At 28.3% G+C, this 14,168-nt stretch overlaps 3 protein-coding genes across 3 annotated transcripts in view; 1 reads left to right on the top strand and 2 right to left on the bottom strand.

The window, feature by feature from the left end:
- Positions 1-233: 233 nt before the first annotated feature.
- On the bottom strand, positions 234-1,111 carry LOC112682260 (ras-like GTP-binding protein Rho1). The gene is made up of 2 exons (XM_025552796.1): positions 1,009-1,111; positions 234-920 (listed from the first exon to the last, which is right to left on the bottom strand). Exon 2 carries the CDS (start codon positions 854-856, stop codon positions 278-280), a length of 579 nt encoding a protein of 192 aa, XP_025408581.1. The 5' UTR covers positions 857-920; positions 1,009-1,111; the 3' UTR covers positions 234-277.
- A 7,487-nt stretch (positions 1,112-8,598) lies between these two features.
- Positions 8,599-14,168, bottom strand: part of LOC112682268 (SH2 domain-containing protein 4A-like) — a 29,134-nt gene continuing 23,564 nt past the window's right edge. The window contains exons 3-7 of the mRNA XM_025552807.1: positions 13,659-14,168; positions 12,200-12,299; positions 12,000-12,130; positions 11,685-11,882; positions 8,599-8,754 (exon numbers count right to left, since the gene is read on the bottom strand). The exon at positions 13,659-14,168 is cut by the window's right edge and continues 2 nt beyond it. Of these exons, the coding sequence (XP_025408592.1) occupies positions 8,630-8,754; positions 11,685-11,882; positions 12,000-12,130; positions 12,200-12,299; positions 13,659-14,168 (1,064 nt within the window). The 3' untranslated portion in view covers positions 8,599-8,629. The remainder of the gene's footprint in view (positions 8,755-11,684; positions 11,883-11,999; positions 12,131-12,199; positions 12,300-13,658) is intronic.
- On the top strand, positions 9,654-11,486 carry LOC112682269 (KRAB-A domain-containing protein 2-like; the record flags this gene model as incomplete). Its single annotated transcript, XM_025552808.1, is given in 1 exon segment — positions 9,654-11,486. A coding segment is annotated over 1 exon segment (420 nt). The 5' UTR covers positions 9,654-10,144.

Consider the following 14,168-nt stretch of genomic DNA (forward strand, 5'->3'; position numbering starts at 1 on the left):
ATATTTCAAGTCAATGGAGCTGACAAAAAAATAAATATATATTTATATATCTTAACAAAATGATAATTATTTGAATAGATTAGAACTAAAATTGACAATTTTAAAGTAACCTTATCCCCCTTTCTATATAAAAACATAACCTGAAATTCTGCTTTAAAAATAGTTTAATTGAAATATTCTTGGCTAAAATCCGGAAGACTGAAACGCGAGAATAAAACTTAAATAAAAAAAAAATCATGGCAATTTTTTTTTATTGTTTATGTTTGATTTCATTGAATTAAAGTAAGCGACATCGTCCCTTTTTTTTCTTTTTGACCTGCAAAGCTGCTCTAGTTGAAGTTTCAAAAACTTCACGAACACCTTCTTTGCTCTTAGCTGAACATTCCAAATACGCAAATGCATTGATCTTCTCGGCCATTGCTCGCCCCTCTTCGGGTCTCACTGGCTCTTGTTTCATCTTGTTCAGCTCACGAATTGTATTGGCATCATTACGCAAGTCTTTTTTGTTGCCAACCAATATAATCGGCACATTGGGACAAAAATGTTTCACCTCCGGTGTCCACTTTTCTGGGATATTTTCTAGTGAATCAGGTGAGTCTATGGAGAAACACATAAGGATAACATCCGTATCAGGATAAGACAATGGTCTAAGTCTATCATAATCTTCTTGGCCTGCTGTATCCCACAGTGCTAGTTCTACTTGTTTACCATCCACTTCAATGTCAGCTACATAGTTCTCAAACACTGTGGGAACATATACTTCTGGGAATTGATCTTTGGAAAACACAATTAATAGACAAGTTTTTCCGCAGGCACCGTCGCCGACGATGACAAGTTTCTTACGGATTGCTGCCATTATGTCGGAATGTTATGCTTATCAAAAAAAAAAAACTAGGCGTTGGCCCTGTTCTGAATTTTAACTACAAAATCAATCACAAATACACGATTATTCACTCTTATTAATTAAAAATAAGAACTATCAATTAAAATACAAATTATTATAAGTACCTATGTAAAGAATTGAATAGTATAACTAATAAAAAAATCCCGAGTAAATTACGAAGTGAATGAGCTCATTTGCGATCGCCAATTATTGGATAATTTATCATCACTGATTTTCGGGAAAGAAATACCTTTATCTAAACGACACTAGAACGAAACGACGTTTTATCTAATAAAAACTGAATGTGGACAGCTTGCCGTATAACGATAGTAAATAACAGCTGATAAACAGGAATAAATCCAATGTCATTTACAACGGAACGCTTCCTACTCCCTAAGCTAAGCAGAATATTTTAAAATATTTTTTAATCCCTTATGGCCCTTAGAGCAATAAATATTTTACTGCCCACCCATATGGTATATATTTTGAATAAGGCGAATTCAAATTTTTAAATATTTCATTAATACTAAATGTTAACAAATTTAAAATACCTATTACAATATCATTTAAGATAGTAAAACTCTAGTTACAAAAGAATTGTAAATAAAGTTCTACATAGTTATTGTGATTCAAAAATTCTTTACACTGTTAAATTAGTTGAGAACATTAAAATATGGAGAAAACCTGAAAATACTCGCTATTAACTATGCAGTCAATGTGGAAAAGACATATTTAGGCCACGCCTATGTACAGGGCAGGCGGGATACCGGGAGTTTCTCGGTGGGCCTATTGTACTTGTTAGCAATTTTTTTTTTTAGGTTTATCGGCTTAGGCTCATCGTGTCAACAGACATAGACGCATTTTCTAATGTATTGCATTAGAAACTATAAAATTAATATATAATCATTTTATATGAAAATATACGTTTTTTATAGGTTTGTTTTTATACCTTTGATATATTATAAGTGGATTATTTTTTTCCCCGGGAGAAATTTCTGACATAGTCCGGTCCTGACTTTGTACGTTTTGATTTTACATAATAGGGATGGAAAATATAATTAAGTTAAATGAATGGATTCTCCTAATTTAGTTTAGTGTATAGAATCGATGCAGTGATTGACTTCGAATTATTTAATTATAATTTTAACTCAATTTAAATAATTAATATACTAGGTACTAATAATACCTACCTATTTAGATTGATTATTTGTGTATTAATTGTAAAGTTATATTTAAATTTTTTAACGATTAATATTAAATGTTATAAGCTTATTAAATGTAGCCCAGTTGTATATTTAGGCAGCCGCTCTAAAAGTATCTCCAAATTATGGGGGTGTGACCCAACCCTTATATCATAATACTATGTTTTTAAATATTTTTATAACATTTTTGTTGAAATTATATTTTGACCACATATTTTATTTTTATTATGGATTCGATATAAGTTTGTTATATAGTTATTACTATTATTATTACCATGTATGTACACTAATTTAGAGAATTATAAATATTAATTTAATACAATTATGGAAGAAAAATAAATATCTTATTATAATTAAATTTAACAGTTTTATAAAAAACTATCATAGAAATACTACAATAATTTGGTAATAAAATAAATACAAATAATAACAATAACAGAATTTTCGCATAAACGATAACTACGTACCACAGTAAAATCACATATATATATATATATATATATATTACACATATCTGTAAGATAAAGTAGAATTGAATCACAGAATAGACTGAATTATTGAAATGTTAAATCATCTTCGACTTTCGATTGTGTAAAATAATCAATGTTACCAATGAACCGATTCATTCTTCAACTCTGAATCATTTTAATCGGTTTATCTAACTGAATCGATTCAATGAATCAAATCGTTCATGAGGTATTCTTGTCTAGGTTCATGAATTACCCATCCCTAACATATAAGCGATATTTTGAAAACATGAACACTGGTAAGGTGGTAAATTAAGTTTGAATACTATTAAAAACATGGATTAAATCTATATTTAATCTATGTGAATGAAGAGGATCACGTATGTAAGTTTTATTCATTTAAGAGGACGCCACACAACCAAAAAACATGTACGAAAACGTGTTTACGCATTTTAATATTACGGCTTATTGAGTAGTTTTAAAGAAAAAAACCTAATACAAAAGTTATAGAGAACAATATTTTGGAGATAATGACATAACCTTTTTTTTTAAATCATCCCTAGGAAAAGTTACAAACATTTGAAAAAGTAAAAAATTGGTTTTTTGTTTTGGTTATGGTTTGTTAAATACTGATTGTATAAAAAAAACGGACGTCATTATCTCTAAAATTTTGTTCTCTACAATTTTTGTATTAGGGTTTTTGCTCTAAAATCACTCAGTGAGCCAAGTTTTTGAATCTAAAAATTCTTAAAACTAAGATTTTACGTAAAAATAAAATTATATTACGGCCGACGTGTGCTGCTCTCATTTCTAGCGGCAACTTTATTAGTCCCCTTCTTGTTACGACGCGTGACGTTTGCATCAACGACCGGAAAAAAACCGGTCTGTTATAAGCGTTCCGTAGGCCGAAGCCCGCAACTAATAATAGGTAATAGCTAAATAATATATTTTCATAAGATGAAAACAATAAATGATATTATGTTTAGTCAATATAATAATTTAAATTTATTATACAGTACAATTTGTACTATTATTATTTTTGGTGGGCGACAGCTTGTATAATAGCGGCAAACCGCCAAATTCTGACGTATGTAAAAACTGTTTTTTTATTGCAAAATATATTTTTGTTTAAGAAAAAAAAAATTTTCACACAAATTATAGAGTTTACTGAAACTTACTAAAGAGTATAGAGCAATTTGTTAGGACTTTATTCTAGATATATTTAAAACGTAAAGCCAATTATTTTATTACATATAAAAAGTTGGTTTTTCACAAAAAACTGTGTGGATTATTTTCAAAATAGTTCAATATAGTATACATGGAAAAATATGATTTCAAGATTTTGTTATATTTTTTTGATATAAGTTTAAATTGAAAATTCAATTTTTATGAAACAATTATGAAATTTTTTTTATAGTAAAGATTTTCTGTGGCTTAAGGCCAAATCTTCAGAGATTAAATTATACAATTATAGTTTATAATATGGTATATCTAAATCTAATACCACTAAAATATTGGCAATAAAAAACTTTTATGTTTGAGTCGGTCAAAACAACGTAGTGGTAAAATAACAAGAAAAAGATTGGCTAAACCACAGAAGTGCCCGTTTCAGCTTATTAATTTTGATTTTCTATACACTAATTATTTACAGGGCCGGCTCAAGGTATAGGAGAGCTAAGCACCTGCCTAGAGCGGCACTTTAGTAGGGATGGCATTTTCAAAATTGACTATATTTTTTTTAGTATTATCGGTATGTTAAAAGAAAAATATTTAAATTAATTCATTCGTGAAAACCACTTAACTATATAATACAATAATATTGGCTTAAGTTATTATATTACTCCATGATTACGGCCTATGCTGAACGTTTTCAATTATTCCAAAAATATAAATAACCATACAATCAATTCCGCGATTTCCGATAACCGCGATAGTGATGGGTTTTGAGTAATAATTATAGAAATCATTTTTAAGTCTTTCTACGTATAATTTTATACATAAAATAAAAAATTACAATTTTTTTATGTAGATATGTCACATAAAAAATAGGGGGAGGGGCTAAGTTTAAAATAAGAATTTTTTTGAGGCGGCAAAATTTGATTTTGCCCAGTGCTGTTTTTGCTAGAGCCGGCCCTGGCTATTTATAAATAATCATTTTCAGATTTACTATCTATTTATATTTACTTTATGAAGTATTTTGAATTGGAACTTGGAAGACCAAAATATAAATCATCATTTGAATGTTCTTATTATTTGGTTTGTGTGACTGTGTACCACGTTTGTATCGTGTTGACCAATTACTTTCAGTGTTTTTTTTTAACGTGAAGTATTTGTATTAGTTCCTTTTAAAAATGGCGAATAAGACGCGTCTAATAAAACGTTCAAATCGTAAAAAAATAAGCCACTCTCTTATGTTAAATCGGTACAACAAACCCAAAAAGTAAGTGTTTTACGCATTATTTTTATTCATCAGGTTTATTCAGGTGACTTTAGCATCAGTGGCGTACCCGTGAAACATTTTTTGGGGCATCAATAATTACACAATTTTTTATGGATATAATATAATCTGAAACTTTATTATAAATTATTACTAAATACTTAAAACTCATGTTGATCACTTAATATCAATGATAACCACGTTATAAAATAGTAACTATATGTGACCATCACTCCTAATCCCAATTCGGTCGAATATTGATATTTTATATTACATTGATAAGTGATATCAAAAATTTTTGATATCAAACACGATTAAAATTAGTGAAAATTAAAAATATTTATAATTTACATTATTTAAGCTGAACAATTAATTTGCATTATGGCATCAAAAAAATTCTCGTGGGGGGGAAATGCCCCTGTTGCCCACTGTTCAGTATCAACCATACAATTTAAGTATATCCTTGTTTTTCATCAGTGTAATATAATCAATTTAAAATATTTTTTGAATCCAAAAATTATTAAATTATTTAAATTATTTGGGCGATAGTAATTAATATAGTCATACGAATTATAGATAACGGCGGTTGTTCATAAATGAATAAACTGCGCTTCCTAATGAACTTTTGACGGTCGGAACGCAACCCAGAAAAAAAAAAAGCTGCAAAAATATCGAAAACACTGAAATTTCCCTTGGTAGAACCTAGACATAGGTGGGGCCAGGGTGTATACGTATAAGAAAATCGTGTAATGATATGTTGTAGCTTTAAATGAATGTTTAGTAGCCTATCGTAAATTTTTTACTGATTTATAAAAAAAAATAAAATAGTCTTTCTCTAAGTCTTTTTATACTGAACATATATAGTGGAGCACACACGGCGGGTGAGGGGTGTCGATTGACACCCCTCAGAGAATTGGTGGATGACTAGTTCTGAGTGAACTTCTATGAATATTTGTTTAATTGAATACTTACCAATTTTTCAGCTATCCAAATCGATATACTAATTATGTTTATCCTAGAACTAATGCGTCACATGAGAATAAGTAGTAGGGCTCATCCCAAAAATTATCACGTTGACTGCCATACTAAAAATTTGTAATTTGCTATTATTGCTTTGTGGGATCTATAAACCCTACAGTATACTTTTACCATTGGGCTTTGTGGGGTCTTTGGACCCTAATGATTAAAATCATTTTTAGACCACGTAGGATTATGAAAACCGTCAAAATATACACTTTCATACGGAAACATATTTTGTCATGGCCTCCTGGGCAATTCTGTTAAATGGTTTTGAGATTAAAATATTTCTTATGAATTTAAATCTATTTTTAATTTAACGACGTATTTTTCCAATAAATGTGCGTATACGGTTAATATACGTATAAAGATAAGCTAGTTTTATTTTTATTATTATAGTATTTTATATTATTACTTAATTGTGTTCGATAGCGCAGTGTACATTGTTTATACATTGATAATTGGTACTCTAGTGTAGAGTTGGCCGAAAAACTTAACTGTGAAAATACTCATATGGTCGGAACTTTAAGAGCTAACCGACGTGGTAATCCACGTGATGTAATTAGTAAAAAATTAAAAAAAGGAGAACTTTTCGCTCAGCAAAGTAGTTCTAATATTGTTGTCATGAAATGGCGAGATAAACGTGATATATACTTAATTACAACTAAACACACTGATGAAACCATAGAAATACGTCGAAAAACTGGAGATATAATAAAAAAAACCTCTTGCGGTGGAAGATTATAACATTGGAAAATCTTTTATAGATCGTTCAGACCAAATGGCATCTTATTCAAGTCCCTTAAAAAGGTCAATAAAATGGTATAGAAAAGTAGCGTTTGATATACTCTTGTCAACATCTGTTGTGAATGCTCTTTCACTTTACAAATCTGTTAATATGAACAATATCACTATTACAAGATTTAAAGAAGAAATTATTAAACCACTTTTATTTAAACCTACTGTACCATCTCTACCTGGAACTCCTATCTCTCATAAACTTGTATCTTGTGGCAATTTAAAAAAAAGGATGTGTCAAAAATGCTATTCAAGGTTGTCATCTGAATTTGGAAGGAAAGTGGCACAAAATAGAACGAGGAAAATATTGACACGCTGTGAAGGATGTAACATTTTTATATGTAGGGATTGTTTTATTAAATTCCATAAAAGTTCTTTGTAAATTATAGAAATATGTTGTTGCCAATAATTAACAAAAAAATACATTATAATTGTTTATGTGTAATTTTGTTTTACTTTTATCTACTATAATAAAGATAACAAGATGTTAAAATATAAATTTATTTTATGATAACCTTGTAAAAATGTATTCTCATAGGTTAGTATACAAACATTACCTTGTAAAAAATATGGTAAGCCGAAAAAATTATTTTATAAAGACTATCTATTGTCTTGTAGGGTTTTTTTACCCCACATGTGTCACAGAGGCCTCGTAGGGTTCATTGACCCTACATGATTTTATTAAGTTAATTTGATTCTACTAAGTGAGATAATAATATAATGTTATTAGGTATTTTTTTAAAAATTCATTTTTTTAAAGTGAAATTGGAAAAGTTTGTTAGACAATACAAGACAAATTTCCGTTAAACAATATGTAAAGGTAAATGATGGGTCAATAGACCCCTCACGGCAGTCAACGTGTTATGCTATACAGACTTATAAATTAATACCCAGAAAATTGAAAAATAATTAATATTAGGTTTATTTAAAAAAATTGTATTCTTAGTATCTTTGTTAGTAAGATAAAACCAAAAACACTTAAAAATAAGAGTTATACTATGCCTAAACTCAGATTTTACTGGTAGGGTAGGGTGGGTACCTCGAAATATATATTTTTGACACCCACTGAACATACATAACATTCAAGTAATTCTGTGTATATCTTTTGACTTATGTATTAGACTAGGCCCATATTTAGCCTAGATGTAGTTGTATCTTTCATTATAATTAGTAATCATACCTAAACGTAAATTTCAACTTAAATAAGTATAGGTACAACACTCCAAAGCCGTGGACTCAAATTTGATATGGTAGAGGTATGTATAATTACATAATAGTTATAAAGTACCTATGGATAATAAAATATTATAATTATAAATCGTAATTTTAATATTGTTAATGATCATAATGATCATAATATTACCACAGCAAGATATTTATTTTTCTTGATTTTTTTGGTTTTTTTTGTATTATGTCAATTTAGTATGATTACGTAGATATTATATCCATTATGATATATATATTATTCAATATTTTTCATAGTATGAAGTTATTCAATGAATATGTTGTATAATAAATAAAATGTAAGACCGATTTAATCTATAGGTAATGAATTTAATTTATAGTTGATATAAAATTAAATTGGTATATTCTTATACTATTATATTATTATTATATTCTTATATTTTATTTATTTAATAAAAATTAAAATCACAATTAGGTATTGGTACACAAAAAATATTACTTAGGTAAAAAAAAAAAAAAATCATTACAATTTATAAATATTAAATTATGGAAAATTATTTTCCATAATTTTATACAAAATATATAAACATAGATAATATTTATTACTAAATTAAATAATAATATAAATTGTAAGATATATTTATGCTTTCAGTAAACCTTGGAAAATAAAAGGAGATAAATGCGTAGTACGATTACATGGTCTTAGTAACAGTTCTTCGCCAGTCTTAGTAATGGGCATTTTTTGATGATAGATAACTAATTCACCTAAAATAAAAAGAAGATTTAATTTTAATATTTTTTTAATAAATATGAGATTATAAAAAAAAATAAAATATTAAACGGAATAATAACAATAGTTAATATTAATATAGTGTTGTTCTAATTAAATGGGAAGTAAACATCTACTATTTATTATCAAATAAATAAAGCTTAAGTAGCGTTTTATAAATAATTAAGTATAAAATAATTGATTGTTTTAAAAACTTCAGAATTTTCATTATGTATTTTAAGTTGATTTGTATAATTGAAATAAATTTAATTTTATTCTATAAATATTATAAAAATACCTAACCTAACCGAAAATTAATTATATATATATATATGTTACGGGCAAAGTAGGAAATCCGGGCATTGTTATACAATGCCCGGGCACTGTGCACAATGCCCGAACATTTTGGCCAATGTAAGAATGATCATTTTTATACTCAAATTTGTCATACATTGACCGGGCATTGTACTAGATTGCAAAGTGTACCCTGCCCAGATTCAAGTGGGCAAAGTGAATTATACAGTGCGTTGCATACTTTTATATCAAATTGCATTTATACGTAATAATATCACTACAAAACTATAATTATATATTTTATTCGTACACAACAACGCGACAGCTGCGATAGTACGAACCGAACCGTAATCTAAACGATAAAGTGATCACACAGTATTGTAGATAATATTTCATAATCGAATCGTTAAATTCCTATTCGATATTTTCTAATGATTATTGTCACGACGGCGACGTTACGTAGTCTGACATTGTAGTGTAGGTAATGCAGTTGCGTGTAGTGTTATTTTTTCTTTTGGTCAACGTTTTTAACTATTTTCTAAGTATTTGTGTACTATTTTCTAACATAAAATGAAAAAAAAGTTTAATGAGAAGTTTAACAATTTACTATTAAACAAAAATGCAAATGCTGTATTTTTAAATAAAGTAAAATACGATGAATTAATTTTAAAAGTGAATAATGTGAAAACTAAAACCACAAAAAAGACTGCAGATGATTACAAATTAATTAAAAAATACGATGTTGTAAACATATCAGGGATTGAAAAGTTAATAGTTCCAGTATCCGAAGGTAATTTAATTAAGTATTATGTTTACAACGAACAATTGTTTCAACTTCTTAATGAAACACATACATCTGTGGGACATGGAGGTAGAAACCGTATGGAGTATGAATTGAACTTGAAATATAAAAATATAACAAGGGAGACTATAATGATATTTTTAAATTTATGTGACCACTGTCAAAAAAAAGGCAGTACAATTAAAAAAGGTTTAGTTGTAAAACGTATACTTTCATCAGAATTGAACTCTCGCTGTCAAGTGGATTTAATAGACATGTAAGCTCAGCCTAATGGCGATTACAAGTTCATAATGGTCTATCAAGATCACCTTACGAAGTTCGTAATTCTTAGACCGTTAACTCATAAACGGGCTGAAGAAGTAGCTTACGTGTTAATTGATATTTTTACAACATTTGGAGCCCCGGCAATTTTGCAAAGTGATAATGGAAGGGAATTCGCCAATAAAGTTATTATTGAGTTGTGTAGTATGTGGGAAGAACTTAAGATTGTCCACGGAAAGCCTAGACACTCACAAAGTCAAGGGTCTGTTGAAAGGGCCAACCAAGATATTCAAAATATTCTCGCAACATGTTTAGCCGATAATAATTCAAGAAAGTGGAGCGAAGGTCTTAAATTTGTTCAATTTATCAAGAATCGGAGTTTTCACCATGGTACAAAACTTTCGCCATATGAAGCTATGTTCGGAACACATGCTAAAGTTGGCCTATAATCAACGCAAATTCCAACCGATTTAATTTCTACTTTAAAATCAGAGGAAGATTTAGAAAAAGCTCTAGGCTGTGGAATTAATATCGAAAACATAAACGAGAAACACGAAAAAAGTGATGGAAGTGATAAGGACAGTGCAAAACAACTTTTTTCTGATGAAGATGAAAACGATCAAATAAAATTGAGAATAGAATCAATTTCTTCAAATGGATCGAATGCTGCTGAAAATTTTAAAGTACAAGCTAACAAAATGAAGAATTTATCTGAAGACCGTTTTTTCCAGGAAAAGAAGGAGAAAATGTTAAAATAAAAATTCCTGATGTGGATCGAGCAAGATGTGATCTTAGGTGTATTCTGGGAGTTATACTTTCTGTTAATTAGTTTTAAAATAATTTTAATTATAAAATAACTTTTAAATTAATCATTTTTTTTATAGTAAAAGATAATTTATATGAAATTGGAACAAACGAGGGCAGACTACATCAACTCTACAGTCGGAACCAATTCACAATATGTAAAGAGGTGTTTATCCAGGCTGATGATGTACCACCAGTACAAATTTCATTAAGAGAAGTGGCAAAAAAATCTTCTAATTTGGGTGGCCTAGGGTACGATAGGTGTACTTGCAATACATTGTGTAAGACCAACCGGTGTAAATGTAAAAAATCTGGTCGTCTTTGCAACTCAAAGTGTCATAATAGTGGTGTATGTGGTAATAAATAAAGCAAATAAATAATAATTGTAATTTAATAATAAATTAATTAAATATTAAAGCTGTGCAACTTTATTTATTTTTAATAATATTTTTAATATCTTTATTTTTAATTTTTTATATAATATTCAATATTTAATCTACTGTGCCCAAATCTAATTGGGCACTGTATACAATGCCCGGGCAACGTTAACTTATTCCAACTTTGCCCATGAAAATCGGGCATTGTGCATAGTGCTCGGTCATTGTGCACAATGCCCGACTTTCTACTTTGCCCGTAACATATACATAATATTAAAACGAATAATACTTTTGAATAGGTAGTTGTATGTTGGTCAAATGTATGTACAAAAATATACGATTTTATAATAATAAGTTCAATTTTTTATTTTAAATAATTTCAACTTACTTAATGTGTTATGAGACATTTGATTAGTTCCAAAAAACTGATAATGTCCATTAGATGCATCTACCAAATAATGTTTGCAACAATTAAAATCTTTGTAAGTAATGGCATAGCCCCAAATTCGTTCCGATAATCGGACTAAAAAACTACCCACTGGTTCGTTGTTAAGCAAAATTTCTGCTTCTTGTCTGGTAATAAGACCTGATAATTGCATAAAAATGTTATATTATTAGTATTACTTCAAAATATATGCATCAACTTCAAAATATATGTATCAACTTCAATTGTACAATGTTGCTTAAATATTTTATTAGATACCATGAAACCAAGTAGCTATGGCATTTTTATCTTGTTCGAATCCAGCTCTTCTAGGTATTTCTTTAGCCTTGAACCATTCAATTACTGCCTTTTTACTTGGTGGTTTAGACGAATTCGGCATATAAACACCACTAAAATATTTAAATTGAAGTATATATTTTCTATGGTTTTAACATTATTTAAGTATGTTTAATACTTACTTAAAGGGTTTATCAGTAAATAGCTGTGACCTTCTATGTTCTTCTCTAGCTTGACGTGCAATTTGTCTAATTTGCAACTCAGCTTCTTTAGCTTTTAGTTCTGAAATTTAATTTTAAATAAATATAGATATTTTTTGATAAAAAAATGTTTTATTTAGACAATTTTTTTATTGAATAAATATTATTTTCATATTTAATTTAATTATTTTTTATTATAACTCATTAATTTAAAATATCTGATATAATAGTTTTGTATATATAAATTTGTTAGATATTTTATTTAGTTATTTTATAGTACTTATAAAATTATACTACAAATTGATTGAAAATAACATTGTTAAAGTCTGAATAGAATAAAATTTTTTAAGTCTTTTTATTTAATTATATATGTAGGTACTATTTATTAATATAATTATTTAAAAGAAAAATGCTATAAAAAATATATCTAAATTTGTCTTTGTCAATACAATTGATATAGTTCTATATTGATATGTTCTATGTTAATATAGTCCATGGATTATATATATTTACATACATATTTCGATATTATATTTAAAATAGCTATAAACTTATACCACAGGATTGTACGCATGACAAGTAGACGTTTATGAAATTGAATGTCCAATAAATTTTTCTTGAACGAATTATATATTATATGTCAAATAATTAGAACAAAATGTTTTGATTCGTTCGATTTTTAAGTTATTAGTGAATATGAAGATATTGTGCACTCCTAGAGTACCTAATATATTACTTTGTGAAATGAAGACCAACTTTGATATCTATCATATCTTCTTTATCTATCCTTCCTAGTTTTTTTTCCTATCATCGTACAATATTTTTTTCAAAACTGTTATCTCAAAGTTATTTCTCCCTGGAAGTTAATCTCCTACTCAATTTTCGTTCTTTATCTATTAGGTATCTCCTTCATAATCATTACTTGTTGATATTTATTGATTTTTGATCATGGATATTTCAATATATTTTTTTTATTGACTTCATAGCCTAATATAACATATATAATTTTTAATCCCTCCCCTTAAACAATTGCTGCGGACGGGCCTGAATTCGAAGAAAATACATGTATGTCTGCTTTAATAAAGTGTCAGACAGCGTTAAACGCTCCACAGTTCGAACATTTTTAGCCAGAATCTCTATAATTCGAATTTAATAATAGTGTATACGCTATAATATCGCAAGACAAAAGCAAATTAAATAATTAAATAAAAATGTATTATGGTATTTATTAGGTTAGTTTAATTTTTTATTAATAACATCCATATGTCCGGAATGTATATTATGTACTTATTAACCTAACCTATTACGTCAACTGTGTATAAATATTTGTAGTTAAATATGTATAATATTGTTTCAAATAAAGAACTTCGGTTTAATTGTTTCAATCAATTTTTACAAACTCGTGTTACATTTTAATATGAAGTATATTGAATTTTGATACCTTGTTCTCTCCAAACAATGTCTTGCTTCTTATCGGCTTCTTCGGCTTGTTTTTCTTCTTCTTTTTTTTTATTTTTCATACTTATATAGATTTCTGACGTACGCTCTTCCATTACTTTCTGTTCCCAGTTTCTCACACGTTCGGACACTTTATTGAATGACAATTCTTTCAACACCCCACGCATTGGTTGTGTTGTTACACACGGCTTTCTGGTACTTCTAGTTTTCAAATCCTCTACAGAACAGTAAATCTCTTCATTACCTGGCAAAATTTTTTTTTCCTGTGGATTAAATGGCGTCTTATTTTTACTTTCTAACATTGCCATTAATTCAGATTCCACTTTTAATCTTAAATGTTCAGTCTCCTGTTCTGCTTGTAATCTTGCAGATTCTCTAGCCTCTTCTTCAATTATTTGTTCAATAGTCTTATCATCTTTATGCTCACCCATGACCCATGTCCAAGGGTTACCATTTGCATCCATCATCCATTGTACTTTTTTTTTATTTTTTG

Source organism: Sipha flava, unplaced genomic scaffold (genome assembly GCF_003268045.1).
Source record: "Sipha flava isolate LNK unplaced genomic scaffold, YSA_version1 201_pilon_pilon, whole genome shotgun sequence".
In the NCBI taxonomy this organism is placed as follows: Eukaryota; Metazoa; Arthropoda; class Insecta; order Hemiptera; family Aphididae; genus Sipha; species Sipha flava.

Coding starts and splice junctions, on each gene's coding strand:
- LOC112682260 (XM_025552796.1), bottom strand. CDS start 856: ATGGCAGCAATCCGTAAGAAACTTGTCATCGTCGGCGACGGTGCCTGC.